Source organism: Cariama cristata, unplaced genomic scaffold (genome assembly GCF_000690535.1).
Source record: "Cariama cristata isolate BGI_N322 unplaced genomic scaffold, ASM69053v1 scaffold1539, whole genome shotgun sequence".
NCBI classification, from domain to species: Eukaryota; Metazoa; Chordata; class Aves; order Cariamiformes; family Cariamidae; genus Cariama; species Cariama cristata.
This window is the reverse complement of record NW_009636142.1, coordinates 3,277-18,546: the sequence shown is the minus strand read 5'-3', so window position 1 is coordinate 18,546 and position 15,270 is coordinate 3,277. Positions and strand designations below refer to the sequence as shown.

Genomic DNA, 15,270 nt, shown 5'->3' with positions numbered 1-15,270 from the left:
GCGCAGGCCAAACTGTTCCAGCATGCACTGGTTGGGTTTGGTGTATTTATGTTTTCACATTTGGGTCGTGATTAGTGGCATGTTCTTGATATGTACTTTGTAAGTGACCTTGAGAACATGCTGCCAACCTCACGGTCCCTGTGTAATTATGTGAACAATGAGTGTAGCAGTCTTTCACCTAGATCGTTTTTAGACAAGTATGCAACAAGTGTAGATGTCTTTAGACAAGTATGCAACAAGGTGTAGAGGTTGGACTAGATGACCTTTAAAGGTCCTTTCCAACCCAGACTATTCTGTGATGTCCTGCTGATGTGCAGTGTGCCTCCAAAGTGGGGTGGTTTTTTCCCTTGAATATAATAATCCAAGAGTTGCATTTGAGTTTACAGATATCTTTCTCTTTTTTTAAAATAAAAGCTACAACTGTTTCTGTTTGTGGCTTTTGAGCATTTGATATCTTTTGCTCTAGTGCCGTCTTTATATTTCTCTCCCTATCTTGTGTTTCAGTGCTAAATCTTGAATTTTTGTAAATAAATAGTTCAGTAGCCCACAGGCAATATTCTAAACACCAATTCTTTCTCACAAGCTAGCGTTGTGGGTTTAACAGACTTAAACCAAACTCACTTCTTGCGTAGCCCCAAGGTGCTGAAGATTACATTCCTCAACATTGGAAGTTATCTTGGCTCAAAACTGTGTCTCATATGCTAGAAAAATTAAGCAACCTTTCACAAATCTCATAGTGACAAATGAGACCGGTGTTGAAGTTATGAGTTTTTTAAATTTATAAAAGTAATGGGTTGGGTTTTTTTCCCTTTCTTATACTTTTTATGTACAGTTTGGGCAAAATAGCCTATTTTAGCTTAAATTTCACCTGTGAAAAGTCAGTGTTGCATGACACAGATTAAGACAAGTCCTTGCAGGGACAAAGTAGATTTACTGCATTAAACCTGCTTTTGGCATGGAGACTTGAAACTTCTTGAATTTTATTTACTAAAGTCTGGACAAGCAAACAACCTGTCCCATTCTGTGTGTGGGTAACGCCATGTCTCTAGGAAGTTTGTAATAAGGATTTTTATTTTAAAGTCAGCATGTGCTGTCTCTCCTTCTGTTTTAAGCTTACCTCTGTTAACTTTTTACTCAACATCTTGTATGAAACTGATTTCTGTTTTCTCTTTTGTTCATTTTCTATGAAAGATACCATTATTTTTACCCAGTCCCATTTGTGTTCATCATGTTTGACAAGTGAGCGACAATGAGCAGCCTGAGCAAAAACCAGGTGTGGCGAAGGATGCTTCTTCTCACCTGTGGAAACTGTTTCCTTGGGATGTTGCAGGACTTGAGGAAAAACTCATATTCTTCCTTTTATATAGCAAAGTCCATGCTGGCTCAGGTGTGGGCTCTAGAAATATACCCAGAATCTCTAAATCCTTTGCACATATGAAGATTGCTGGGATTTTAAGTAGTAGTCTGACCTGTCAAGGCTCTGCTGGAGAGGAAGGTTGGTGTTCTGCACCAGTTCCCTGCCATGGGAAATGCAGTTGAATGAAGTCATTAAGACACCATTTTTTTCCAGCAGGATTGCAGTGAACCAGAGACCTGGAAATACTCCATCATGCAGGTCTAGCAGGGGTTACTGAGGGCTGGAATGGTGGCCAGATTAGTAACCCCTGTGAAACGTAACTGATAGTCTTGCTCAGGCTCTAAATATGTGACTGCAAGTCAAAGCTGGCACTGGCTAACACCACGCTTGGCAACCTTAGGAGGAAGATAAGGTTGGACAAATACTTTTGCCTCTCTAATGCAATTCTTTCAAGTCGATACTGAACTGTGTTAGAGCGGTCTGGTAAATCTTGTGTTGGTGTTGCTTGGGCTGTAGGAAGGACAGATGACTATGTTTGGGCTGTGAAAGGCTTTGCAAGGGGAAGCTGTGAGCAGAATTGGCTTCAGACCATCTGTACTGGCTTTGGGCTCTCGGGCAGCTGAAATGTCTGTAGATCTATGACTCTGCTCCCTCTTGAGTTCATATCTCTACGCCAGGTTTTGCAAGAGAGCTTTTTGGAAGCAACTTTGTATCTATCTCTGACAATTCCTACAAGGTAGAGTCATTCGTGTCCTACTGTGAGCAATCTCAAACCCTGTAGTGCCAATGAAAGTGCTGCCCAGCTTCCTTATGAGAGAGGAGGATGGCAGAAGAGGACATAAGCGTGAGGTGCTTGAATTAAGCTTTCTACCATGGCAGTACTGTAATTCAGACTTGCCTGTCAGATGCAGTTGTCTGGCTCATATTGTTGCCTGCTAGTCATAAAATATTCACGCTTCAAAACGCCTGGGATAGGTGAAATCATGGCAAAAGATTTGTGTCTGAGATTTTATGAAGTCAATTATTTGTCTGTCCTAAAATGTTGCGATGCTTTTTGGTAGCCTCTCAGTAACTGCGTAAAATAAATATTTATGGCATGTGTGTTGGCAAGTAAACAGCTGAAATGCTGGTTTCCTAACAAAAAAAATGCAAGACTTCAAAGGACTGAATCCTGTCTGAAAGCCACACTTGTGGAATGGCAGCTAGCATGCCACTAACCTGCAAATTACATCAGTTTCTGTCGCCTTAAGCAAATTTGGCTAACCTCCTTAGATACTTGTGTCATGTGCTTCTATAGCTAAAGCACAGTTTCTAAATACTAATCCACAAAAACTTTGTTCTTTTTGTCTGCTTCATGTCTTTCCCTTGGATAAAAAGTCATGTTACACAGAGGAAGTTTTAGTGATGGGCAAAACAACCCCTAGTTGTATAAATGGTGTTCCTTCTGTACAATGTGCCTTTTTCATAACTACTTGTGCTTGAAGTTGACTGTTACGTCCACTTAGACTGCAATCATGATGCCGGATCTTAAGTAACTTTTTTGTACCTGCCTTGATTTTCAAGTTCAGAGGGTTTTTTGGATGAATGAATTAACCGGGGAGTTTTATTGTGCTAACTGATGTCATTTCCTTGCGTTGGCTATGTCCTAAGATAAAGTGCTGGAATCAACTCATCCTGCCTGTCATTCCCCAGTCAATATAAATAACTCTTCACCTTTTTTCTGCTCTTGGGCTTTCTGGTCGGTGTTCTTCTGGCCACTCTTCCTGGGTTGTGGAATAAAAGAAAGGGGTAAATATGCTCTAGAAAAGATGGAGAGAAGGGGAGAATGGCAGCTGGAGAAGTTACTGACTAGGTTTATCTATTACTAAATTCACAGTGACCCTATGGGGAATGATATATCACAACCCAATCAACTTAATTTTGATTACATTTCAGATGAGGTAGCTGTTCCATCTTGGAGGACTGGAAAGGTTTCAGAAAGCAAGAGGACTGAACTTCTCGTGCAAAGTTACTTCAGGCCACTGTCATCCTCAGGGAAAAAAATGCGATCCCGTTGCTTAATGTTTGAATGCAGCATATGGGAAAATGTCCTTGAGAATGAGTTAAACCATTCTGTGGCTGGTTATTTGGATTGCTTCAAGTTGGGTGGTAGAAGGGTTCTTCCTGGCTTTGCAATGAACCCATGTTGAATATTTTAATGAAATAATTGGAGTTTATGGTCTTCAGGATTTTCAGACTTAGTGGATCAAGGTGTGGTGAATATGACTTGCAGAATCTTGAACCTGGCTTAGAAGACTTGAGGAAAATAGATCACTCAATGCAAGAGGCACTAATTGATTATCTTTGTCATATGTCGTTCTCCTCAGATATCCTCCCCCCCCAGCCTGAAAGGATAGACATCTATTTATACAGCTTTCTGGTTTTATTCAAAGTCCTAGAAAACAACTTGTTGCTGCTACTGTTGGTTTTTTATCCTTGAAAATGATGGGTCGAAGCAGCTTTAAAAAGCAGCTTTGAAGTCCTGGACTAGCATGTTGAACAGGCTTTTTGCTGCAGTAGACTCAGCTGAAGCCTGTAGTCCTTACAAAACACTTCAGGGTGTGGTTTTTTATCGTTTTTCTTTGGGTACCATTAACTGTTAAATGACACAGAATTTTAACCTTTCTTAAAAATCCCATGACATTTAGCTGTCTAAGCAACACAAAGTTCTATTGAACCGAGAAAACTAACCAAAAAGTATTTTATTTGTAATTATAAACTGTAAGTCCTAAGGCAATTCACTTGAAACAAATGGTCTTTTTAATTGAGGAAGAAAAAAGTGGGGGTGGGGGGAAAAGTCGTCTTCCCACTTGGTTAGCTGTTGTCTGTAAATCTCTGATACGCCCCTGTGCCCAAGTCTATCTCTGCTTAAATGAAGCATTAAGTGGTTTGGCTTTACTTTCACAGGGAAGTTCAGTGATGTTTTTGATGAGAAGAATCTCCTTCTGTGTGGTTTGGGGAACGGGAATGTGCTCCTTCCCAGCTCGTGGGGGCCAGAAGAGTGGGGCAGCCCAGAGCTGTTGGCATCATGATGGCCTTTTGTCACTTGTGTTGCGCCAACGCAGGTTTTGGGACATCTTCAGCTTTGCATGCATGGGAAGGAGGTCTCCACTGCTTAACTCCGTGTCCTGGTTCTTAGCAATTCACTTTTTGCTGGGAAACAGGTGGTGTGCCCTGTAAGCTCAAATGGGAGGAGGAAAGCTGTTTTGGCTGCACAGATGGCTCCCATCTGAGCAGCTAGGCCTGAGCGTGGCAGAGGCTGAGCATGGTGCTGGGTCTGGGCAGGACCCATGGCGAGTCCGTGGCGCAGGGATGGCGAAAGGCTCTGGAGTGGCCTTTGCCAGAGGGGGTGAGAAGAGATGGGGATGTGATATCTGCCGTGAAAAAAGATAGGAGATGAAAAGTGGGGAAGATCAAGAGGCGGTGAAGGAAGTCCTGGGGCCAGGAGGTGGCTGGACCAGGGGAATGAGGAGACCTGCACAGGAGATGGTCACTGTCCTCAGGGTGGACAAGTCCTGCTTTGTTCTCTTCAAATTCATTTAATGCTTTGTCTTCCTGGTGGTTTTTCTGCTTGGCCTGGTTGCCTTTTCTTAATTTCTTGTGAATGTTGTGGGAACTTGAGTAAACCAGTAGTAGTCTGGATATCTGCAAAAGTTTTGGCAATGAAATTGCATGTTAACTCGTTCAATAGTTATAGGAAAGACCAGTAAAACAACTATTAAGTGCTTCAGAGTTTTATAACTTTGGTGTTTTGTGGTTTTCTTTGTTGTTGTTGTTCATTTGGGTTTTTGGGTTTTTTTGTTTTTTTTTTATAATGCAGCACCCAAGACTGTTCATACAAAACTATTCTGTGATCACACTGAAATAAGACTTTTTTTAAAATTTTTTAAAAAATTTTTATTTCTCCCTGGATTGTAAGAGAAGTTTTGAAAGCAGTGGTGCTTGGAGATGTAACAAGTAACACATTGGGATTTTAAACAGTAACTGAGATGACAAAACCAGTAAGTAGAGTTCTACCTTGAAGAAATACTCTTAAGCACAAACCCAGCATATCTTGTGTTGCTTCCTGCAGTTACCCATTTCAAACAATTCAAACCCGTGCATCAACAAATTCATAAGTGTATAAATAACACAGGCCAACTAACTTAGCCTAGTTACCTTCATCCAGAAGTACTGGTGGGTCAAAGCTTGATCCTACAGCAATTAATCAACTTCCAGCTATGGTTGGGCTTTATGATCTTAAAGGTCTTTTCCAAACTAAATGATTCTGTGGTTCTATGAACTTGAAGTTTTCCTAAAGGATGATTGGTAGTAAAGCCACAACTAATTACTGATTTTTATTCTGGTATAAGTTCCCCATTATTTTAATCATTAACCATTTAGTTTCTGGATTGCACTGTGCAAAACGCATTGGCCAAGCGAATAGTCTTCCCTGCCCTGTGCCTACCCAAGACTGAACTCTCCTGTATGCCTCTACAAAAGGGATTTGGTCCATGTGTACCCACTGGGAGTGGGGTGCATTGCTCTGTTGCCATGTAACACTGTTCCAAGCTCTTCCTATCATTAGCAAGTTATTAGTAAATTAAGTCTGAGTGATTCCCAGCAAGACTTGACATGAGGAGCAAGTATCAGAAGTATTGTTTCAGTTGCTTGTGTTGGCTTCATACAGAGGAACTGTTTGAGCCGTATGTTTTGTGCTTAAGCACACAGCTATGCTTTGTGTTTAAATTCCTAAGCCCCCAATCACCTTAACGGGAAACACTTTTAGTTTTTCAAATTGACGGAAGTATGTGGGTCTACTCAGGAGTCCTGTGACTGATGTCTAATATAATACAAGGATTATTATTACACCTAAAATTCCCACTGGTCTGTGTGTAAAGCTAGTGAAAGCAATCGATTAAATGTTTGCTTGATTGATGCCACACCCAAGGGCTGGGAAAAATCTGCTCTAAGTCTATGGGTTTTTACTATTGTTTCTGTGATGTGGCAGCTTCTCAGGAACTGTTTTTCCCCTACTCAGATACTTCAACTGGATGTATGCACTGGAATTAGCAGTCAGATGTTGAGATTAGTGAAGGTATGAGAAAACCTTTCTCCTGCTTGAGATAACGTTGTTCTCCAGGATACTCCAGAGCGCGAGGGACGAATGCTGAGTAATCAGCGTGGCTCCATCCAAAACTTTTCCGGCCCAGCTCAGCCTTGTAGGGTCTAAGCTGGGTTACATAAGGATGCAGTCAAGCTGATTTCTTTATGCTACTTTTCTCAGTGCCTCAGCTCAGAAAAAACATACTAACTCAGTGTCAGCATGGCAAGAACGGATGGAACTTGAATCACTGACCCAAGAAATTGATAGGGCAGGAGAACCTGATGCTGTGACAGTTCCAACTGTGTGGAGCCAGCCCACAGAGGTTAGTGGAGATGCTGCTGAGTTGGCATTGGAGGCTGTTCTAGCATGAAACCAGTTCTGGGCCTCTACTTCAGAGACAGTGTTATTCTGTATTACCTGTGTAAGCACAACCTTGATAACCAAGCAAATTGAAAATGCACCTGAATACAAATTGAAAGTACAGCCTTCCTCCAGGTGTTTCTTTGCTGAGCCCAGGCTGTAGGCTGCCACTTGGCCGTCCTTGATCTGTAGTTCCTTGTAGCTGAAGGCTTTTGTTGCTATGGTGTGATAAATTTAGCTGGTTTTACCATCTTTTCTTAAATAATTTCCAAAGTTCTGCAGATGATACTTGCATTACTTCTTGCTTGCTAATACCCAGATGCCCAAAACCCAGTGTTCTACTCAGTTTATATAATGTTTTAATGTTACAGCAAAGTTTGGGTTCAGATTCCTGGAGATAGAAGGTTGGAGATCTGGAGGATTCAATTTCAAGTTGTTCCATTTTTCTTGCATGTCCCCATTCAGTTGCATTTCTTAAGGAGTATATCCAAACCAATAAATTTTCGTGGTGTACTCTCTGTCTCATGAATTTGGAAGAACAACAAGAACTATTCTTCATCCCAAAGGCAAGAGGGGGCTGAGGACCAAAAATAGATCTTAATTATGTCAAAGGCTTTTATTCATGGTTTCAAATTTGTGGTAGTGGAATTTCATTTTAGGATTGGTTTTGCAGCTCTTTGCTTGTGAGATATTTTGTCAAAAAATAAGACTGCTTTATGGCTTAGCTGCAGGCTAACTACGACTGGTACATCTTGGGACATTTGCCCAAGCAGGTACAATTGGGCTCTCTTTGAGAGGCTGCAGAAAAGGATGGTCTAAGCCAAAGACAGAGTTAATCTCAAGAAAAAGCCCGAGTTTGTAAAGCTAGTCCCCACCAGGTTTCAATGACGGAGCTCATAAGGCAGTTCAAGAGGGCTGGAAGTGAGACAACGAAGAATCAAATGGAAGTTTCTCAGATGCCTTCTGTGTAACCTGTTGAGCCTCACACTTGGCCAGAGCAAGGGTAGTTGAAACCAGTACATCTGTCCAGGAAGGAATGTGTGTGAAGCTGTTTCCATGCTGTGTGATGTCCTTGTTGCATTGACATACACGGTGGGAACAGTTATGTGGCATTCTCCTCTATTTGGAGAATAATTGTATGTTCTTGTATTTGAATGTGAAAGTGTATTTGACCAGCTGTGGATTAAAAGGAAATGTTCAGGCGCTGAATCTCTCCTTTGCATCATTTTGGAGCAATTTAATGATGGAAAAGGCAGTTCTCTGTGTTCTTCGGTTCACTACTGGATTTATGTGAGAAGGTGACACATCCTTGGAGAACTGTGCATATCTCCTGTATAATGGCTATGGTTCTTCCGATAGTCTTTTTTTCTTTAAAGGCAATAGAGCATCTTCTCCGCTGCCACTGATTTGAAGCCCAAACACTTGACAGTAAATGAATTTCCTCAGAGTCAGTTGTTGCCCATGTGTTGTAAGAGTTGACTCTCCATGAAAACGTGGTCTACTGGATAACTCTGTTCCAGGAGGATATACCTTTTTCTGTCAACCAGAGTGACCGTGTGGTGTGTCAGGAATTGCACAGACTAGATTGTAATTTGCCTTTGAAGTTATGCTGCACACAAATATGCAGTAATGTTTATCTAGCTGTTGCGTTCACTGTAAGGGTGAGCAGAGGAAGGAAGATTCCCTCCCCCTACCCCCCAAAAAAGGAAAAAATGAAAAAAGCAGACAGTAGCTTCTGAACTGCAGCTGAAATCTGTTGCCCTGTACCAAAGACAAGGCACTTCTCAGCAACATTAAAATTCTCAGAGAATAGTTACACTTCTGTATTGAGTAGAAATCTGCAACTTCAAAGTTTGAGAAAAGAATGCAGCTTCTTTGCGTAATGTTCACAACTTTTTTTTTTTTTTTTCCCTCGCCTTCCCTGGCATACTGAGGGCAGCACAGCCCATTAAAAAAAAATTAATTATGGAGTAGCAAAATAACAATTCTACAGGATAATAAAACAAAATCTCGGGGAGAGTATGTTCCTGTGAAATAAGTATGTGTTTTGCCAACAAAAATCCTATGTCAATTAGGCAATTTGTGTTTCAAAACTTGACATGTAGTGGAGTCAGGTCAGTGTAGTAGTGTATATTATAAATAATGTCATACTTGATGATGCACAGTTGAGATGTGGATGGTGGAATTGTGCTGGTCTCTCTCTTGGGAGCGTGGAGGGTGGGTAGGAGATGGGTGCAGAGAGGAGAGGCTTTGCTCCATCCCGTCGCCCTGGCAGGGTCCACGGAGAACAGCTGTGGTATCTGATGCCAGCGGAGGAAAAGGAATGTGCAAATTCTGTCAGACAAGTAGGGCTTGTTTTTAAAATAACATATTCAAAGGTAAGCGTTACGAAAATAAGTCGTTTCCTGATAACTTTTATCTACTCAGAACATGACAATTTAAGTGAAAAATAGAATTATCTGGGTAGTGTAACTCTTACCGCTGGTGATGGAAAAATTGATAACGCAACTTGGGACTGACAAAGCAGGTGCTGTACTTATCACTGCAGACTTCTGTATTGTGTTCTCTTGTGATTTAGTGCAACAAATCAGATTAAACTCTCTAGATAGAAACACTATCTTAAGTGTGCTTCCCTGTGCAGCAGAGACTTTGGAAAATAATGCAAGTTGAGCAGCTTTTGATGCCTGTGCTTGAGTATAGGCTTTTATCACAAAGTTAGATAGAAAGAAAAAAATTAAGTTCTGGAAGGTGAAGGGACTGTGCACAGTACCGTGACAGTGTACAAATGCAGATAAATGCGTTGGGGACGTGCTTTAGCTCATTATCAGCCATTCCTGAACTGGAAAACTTCTTCCAGCTATAGACTGAGACAGAATTAATGGGCTCTGGAGCACCAGGAAGGCTGAGGTCATGGTAGAGCTTTTTCAAAGCCTTCGTGTTCAGCTGCAGGTCCTGGGTGGACCAGGGGCTGTGTGGGGCAGGACGGTGGACTGCGGCGCCTGGAAGCTGAGGACAGGACTGTGTAGCCCTGTGGGTTTATCCAGTGCACCCCACTGCCAGGGGACATGCATTAGGCTCATAAAGCATTTGTTTGGTTATTTCTTACTCTGTACTTAAAAACTTTTAACCTTACTGCTAAAGAAAAATACCATTGTCTATTAGCACAACTGGAACGAAAGATTAATAGCAAATTAGCCTAGAGCGAACTGTCAATCTGACTTTGATAACCCATCATTTAAAAGGTCCTTTTATGTTTGTGAAAAAGCATGACATCAAAGCCAGGGAAAAAAAAATAATACCAATATTTAGGGCTGAACTTGCATAGCTTCCAAGAAGAGCCCCTGTGTGAACTGTTTGTTTCTCTACATGCGTGGCTAATTAGCGTAGGTTACTATAAGTCTGAGCAGTGGCATTCAAATTTCTTCTGCTGTTTTGGGGTAGCTTGTTTATGGTGCTTCCATATGTGAATCCCTCAAACCGGAGTAGCATAGAGCAAAGGATATTGCAGTCGCTTCTCTTGCAACCTCTAAGTAGTATTCTGGAAATGCTTGAGTATAGTCATTATCAGGTGAGTTGTTATTGCAGACTTATTTTAAAACCTGTTGCTAAGAAGGCTTACAGTGTACTTGAAATCTTTTCCTCTGGTATCTAGTATACTTTATTTAATTTCTTCCACAACAATAAGTGGGGGGACATACGTGGTCACTTGTAACAGCAAAAGTCACTTTAATGGAACTGTTTTAAAACAAAAAAACTTCTCAGAGTATTATTATATTTCCGTTTGTTTTATAACTTCTGGTAAAAACGTTAATGATCAAAGAAAGATGACAAAGAGTTTCTAGGAACCGGTGAAAATTTTGTATGGAAAAAAGTTGCCTTTCTTCTCTTGCTTATTTAAGGTGCGCAAGAAGAGTTCGGTATGAGGTTTTTCATATTTTGTATAGAAAAAAACTCTAAGTACTGAAAAGCTTATTTTAAATACAAAAATAGCTGTTGCTGAGGACAGTGATTGATCTGAACTGAAACACTTCTTTTCTTGCATCTTATTTGCATAATGTGTTTGTAAACAGGCTGTCTTATTTGTATATGATTTAGAGCATATGTCTGAGATATAAGTAATTTGTAGACAAAAAAAAGGTGTATTCCTTTTTTTTTTTTTAACTGTTAGTTTAAAAAAACCAAACAACCAAAACCTAAAAAACCAGCAACGAACCTTTTGGTATCTCTGTTTACTTGACATCTGATAAAGGATAGCAATCCATACTACTTGGTTTTAATTGGTAGCTACTAACAAGTAAAATGAGTCCTGCAGTACAACTTGTTTCTCCATATTTTAGCGAAAATTAAATGTCCCGTAGCTGAATGCAGAACCGTCTGTTATGGAGTATCTGTATAAACTGGGAAACCTGAGCATTGGTCTTAAGTGAGAAATCTCATGTTGTAGAAAAATAAGTGGAACTTCTTGATTTACCGTTAATGAGCCAGTTATTGAAACGCTAGGTCATAAACTGATTTCTTGCCACCGAATATGAAGTAGTGAAGCGCTGTTGACTTCCTTGGAGCTGCACAGGTTTGTACTTTAAGTCAAATGCTTAGCTGGTATATATGTCACAAATGCATAGCTCAAATCGATAGCACGTATAATGATGTTGTAAAACAATAAAGCACTTTTAAAATTGTGCTGTACAGGTGCAGACTCACCTTGAGAATCCAACCAAGTACCACATTCAGCAAGCCCAGCGACAGCAGGTAAAGCAGTACCTCTCTACCACTCTAGCAAATAAACATGCCAACCAAGCCCTGAGCTTGCCATGTCCAAACCAGCCCGGTGATCATGTCATGCCACCTGGAACTGGAAGCAGTGCGCCCAACAGCCCGATGGCTATGCTTACCCTTAACTCCAACTGTGAGAAAGAGGTAATATGCTCTTCCTGTACCTATTCTTCAGTAAAATGGAATTGCAATCTGCTTGTTCTCTGTTTTAAACCATATTTGCTGATTCTTAAGACGTTATGTTTATCTTCTTTTCTGAACTGTTCATTTTGAAAATGCAACTACTACCTCTGTGTCTGCCTGATTAATGTATATTTGCATAGAACATTTTGGCAAAAAAACTGTGTCCCTCTAAGTTTTTCTTTTTTGAACAATTTTAGCTAGTTTATGCTTATTAAAACTACTTCCCCCCCTTGCTTGATGCATGCAGTGAATAATTGACCTTTGGAGACTACAAAGCAGTTTTGTAAGCTGTAGCCTTCTGGAATAATGTTATTTGTGGCTCATTCGTGTAGAAAGAGCAAAGGGCATTGCAAAAATAACTGAGAAAAACAAAGGTTTTTTGAGTTATTTTAGGTATTTTTACAGTAAAATTTGAGCAAGTCCCTTGCTTAGCTGGAAGGCCAGATTATCCCAGCTAATATACCCTAAAATGTTACTGATTGCTACATGATGAGCTCCGTGCTGCAAATACAAGACTTCACTAGCCTATGCCTAGAAGTCCTTCACAACCTTGTCTTAATCTTTGCTGGCAAAAACTTAGTTGGTTGTTACATGCGTGCTCAGGTGTTGAAGGAAGATTATTTGAAAGATGTTAACAAGTGTAAGAATCATGTCAATATTTTTGTAACATGACAAATAGGAGACAACTCATGTCCCTTCATCCTCACCCCTCAAACCTCTGTGCCAGATTTTTAACAGATGCACTCTGCGAGGGAAACGTTATGCAACTTTGAGAAACAATTATTACAGAACATATCTTGCACATACAAGAGAAATTACTTGTGCTCCATAGCTTCAAAAGAAATGAAAATCAAATAGTTCCATCCTATTGTCCCAGTTGTACCCAGATCTTTTTTTTTCCCTCAAGATATTTGCAGCTTCACTTTGCTGTGTCATCAGGCACATGTGTGCATGACACTGTTTCAAACATGCTCTTTTGGGGACTGAGACTGTGCCATGAACTCAGATCCATGCTTTGCTTTTTTTTTTCCTTCTTCTTTTTTTTCCTTTTTATTTCTGCAGGGGTTTTATAAATTTGAAGAGCAAAGCAGGGTTGAGAGTGAGTGCCCGGCTCTGAATACACACTCACGAGCGTCATGCATGCAGGTACTGGATGACACAGGAGTTGGAGCACAGGTCCCCTTTCTAATCAGCATGTTTCTTTGAAGTTATGTTGAAGAATAACCTTGCCCCATAGTGTCTTTAAGAAGTTGAATATAAGATGTATTTAAGGAACAAAACAACAACGTTGTTTATTAGCACTGATGTCAAAAGTGCATTAAGACATCTGAAGAGGGCTGGTGCTTTTCTAGCACTGTAACGCTATAGCGGAAGAACTATCAACTATGTTTTAAGGTCTCGCTTCAGGAAATCTTTTCTAATGCCCTTTTCCCAAGACTGCATGTATGTGTTCTTGTCCTGATGGTTTCTAAGACCACATTTCTGTGCAGATCACACTTGCGTTTAAAAAAATGATATGAGAAGGCTTTAATCCATCTGTGGTAATTCATCCTCAGTAGTCATCCTTTTTTTTTCCTTTTTTCTTTTATTTATGTTTTTTTTTTAACTAAGAGGTTTTTTATTTCTGGTAAGAAGACTTCAGATATGGGCTGTAACTGTTAGTTCCTTTCTTGCCCACGCCTCCAGTCAGTGTAATTTGTTCTGATCACGCTTTCTGGAGCTGACAGAAAAATCCCATGTACTACTATTTCTACCGTCAATGTTATGCATTGATTTTGTAGGTGAATGTTATTTAAGCTCCTTTTTTATAGTGAGCAAAAAGGAAAAAATCAGTTGTGCAGGGCAGTTCGGAGCACCTGCAGAGGTGCTTTGGAGGGCTCTGTTTCTCCTGACCTTGCAGGAGCTTACAGAGACACCTTCCAGCCCAGCCCCAGAAAGAAGATGGCTTGCACCACCTGAAAACATCTCTGAGCTGCTCTTGGGTAGTGCTTCCTGAGAAGGGTGTATGAGGGACGTGAATCCAACAGATTCTGTTGTTGAGGACAGGCAGGCTGTCACGCAGCAAGCCTTTGTTCCCTCTCCTTCCCCTGCAGGTGTCAGGGACTTGGGCATTACTGTCTGTACACAGGTTTTGACCCCACAACTAGAGAAAAGAGGTGGAGGGTAGGCAGGCAGTGCTGCACAGGGGAGAAGGATTCACGACGTTAGCGTAGCTCATTCTACAGTGAGCTGTTTCCTCCACTGTTCCTGGGAGGAACAGCGTGTCCGTGGGCAGGTAGCGCAGGGTAACAGCTGATGGGAGGAGTGGGTTAGACCGTGAAGCCTCAACTTTGTCATGACCTGACTGTCCTGGCTGAATAGCAGGAGTCATGGCTGAGGGATTGGATTTGGAGCGTGGCAAAACTGCTCAGACACCTCTGCTTGGGTGCGTTTTGCAGAGAGCTGGTGTGTGGCTGAAGTGCTTAGTCAGGCCTCTGTGTCCTAGTGGTTTTGATAACTGTTTTGTTTTTCTTTGTCCACCTTTTCTGCTGCAGATGGATGATGTGATCGATGACATAATTAGTCTGGAGTCAAGTTACAATGAAGAAATCCTTGGCTTGATGGACCCAGCCCTGCAAATGGCAAATACGGTACAGTGGTCCTTTCCTTCTGGTTTCCCTGTTAAGCCTAGCTCTCTTTCCTTGAGAGAATACAAAACTGTAGCATGACTTTTTTTCCAAGCAATGAAGTAGTTATTTTATTGTCCCATAGAGTGTAATTAGTTTTTCTTTGAAGAGCTTAAGGTGTACAGGTGTACAGTTGCAATGAAAAACATGAACTTAAAAACATAAGCTGGAGTCGGGTCAAGGGAATACAAAGGACAAATTTACTTTTCTTATTTTAAAGTCAAGTTAGTCTGTGAGACAATTGTAACAGAGGAGTAAACTGGGCTAACAGGAGTGAGCTCATACCCATTGATATTAAAGATCACCGTAAACATTATACTTGGCTTCAGAAAGCCTAGAAGGAACTTCTGGCACCCCAAGTTCCTCTGTCTTGTCATGTTCAAGTAAGAAATTGTACGCCATGCTTAAGGATGTGTTAGCATCCCTGTCCAGAAACGCTCTAGTTTAACTGTTGGCTCTAACATCATAGCTTTAGCTTAACCTGATTTCAAATGGAGAGAAATCCCTAGCTAGATCACAGCAAAGATATTACAAAATTTAGAGGAAGCAAAAAACAAACTAAAGAATTAACCTTCAAGACAAACAAAAGGGGGAAGAATTAAAGAAGCTTGAAAACTGAATGGGGAAAGGGGGCGTAGGAAGCTTGTGACAAAAGACAAGAACACCAGAGATGCAAAAGTCAGTGAGTGAGGGAAGGCGCAGGTTGCCTGAGAGTTGCTGTTTCCATTTGCTGGTTCACATTGCTGCGAGCATTAATATAATCGTACTTCTGGCATAATCTTATTTTAATCTTTTGTGGAGGGTAA

At 40.9% G+C, this 15,270-nt stretch overlaps 1 protein-coding gene across 1 annotated transcript in view; it reads left to right on the top strand.

Annotated features, from left to right (window-relative positions):
- The window catches only part of LOC104167507 (microphthalmia-associated transcription factor), a gene marked incomplete at its 3' end in the record, with an annotated part of 31,731 nt that extends 17,303 nt beyond the window's left edge, over positions 1–14,428 (top strand). Inside the window, exons 2-4 of the mRNA XM_009707793.1 lie at positions 11,532–11,759; positions 12,861–12,944; positions 14,333–14,428. Of these exons, the coding sequence (XP_009706095.1) occupies positions 11,532–11,759; positions 12,861–12,944; positions 14,333–14,428 (408 nt within the window). The remainder of the gene's footprint in view (positions 1–11,531; positions 11,760–12,860; positions 12,945–14,332) is intronic.
- Positions 14,429–15,270: the final 842 nt, after the last annotated feature.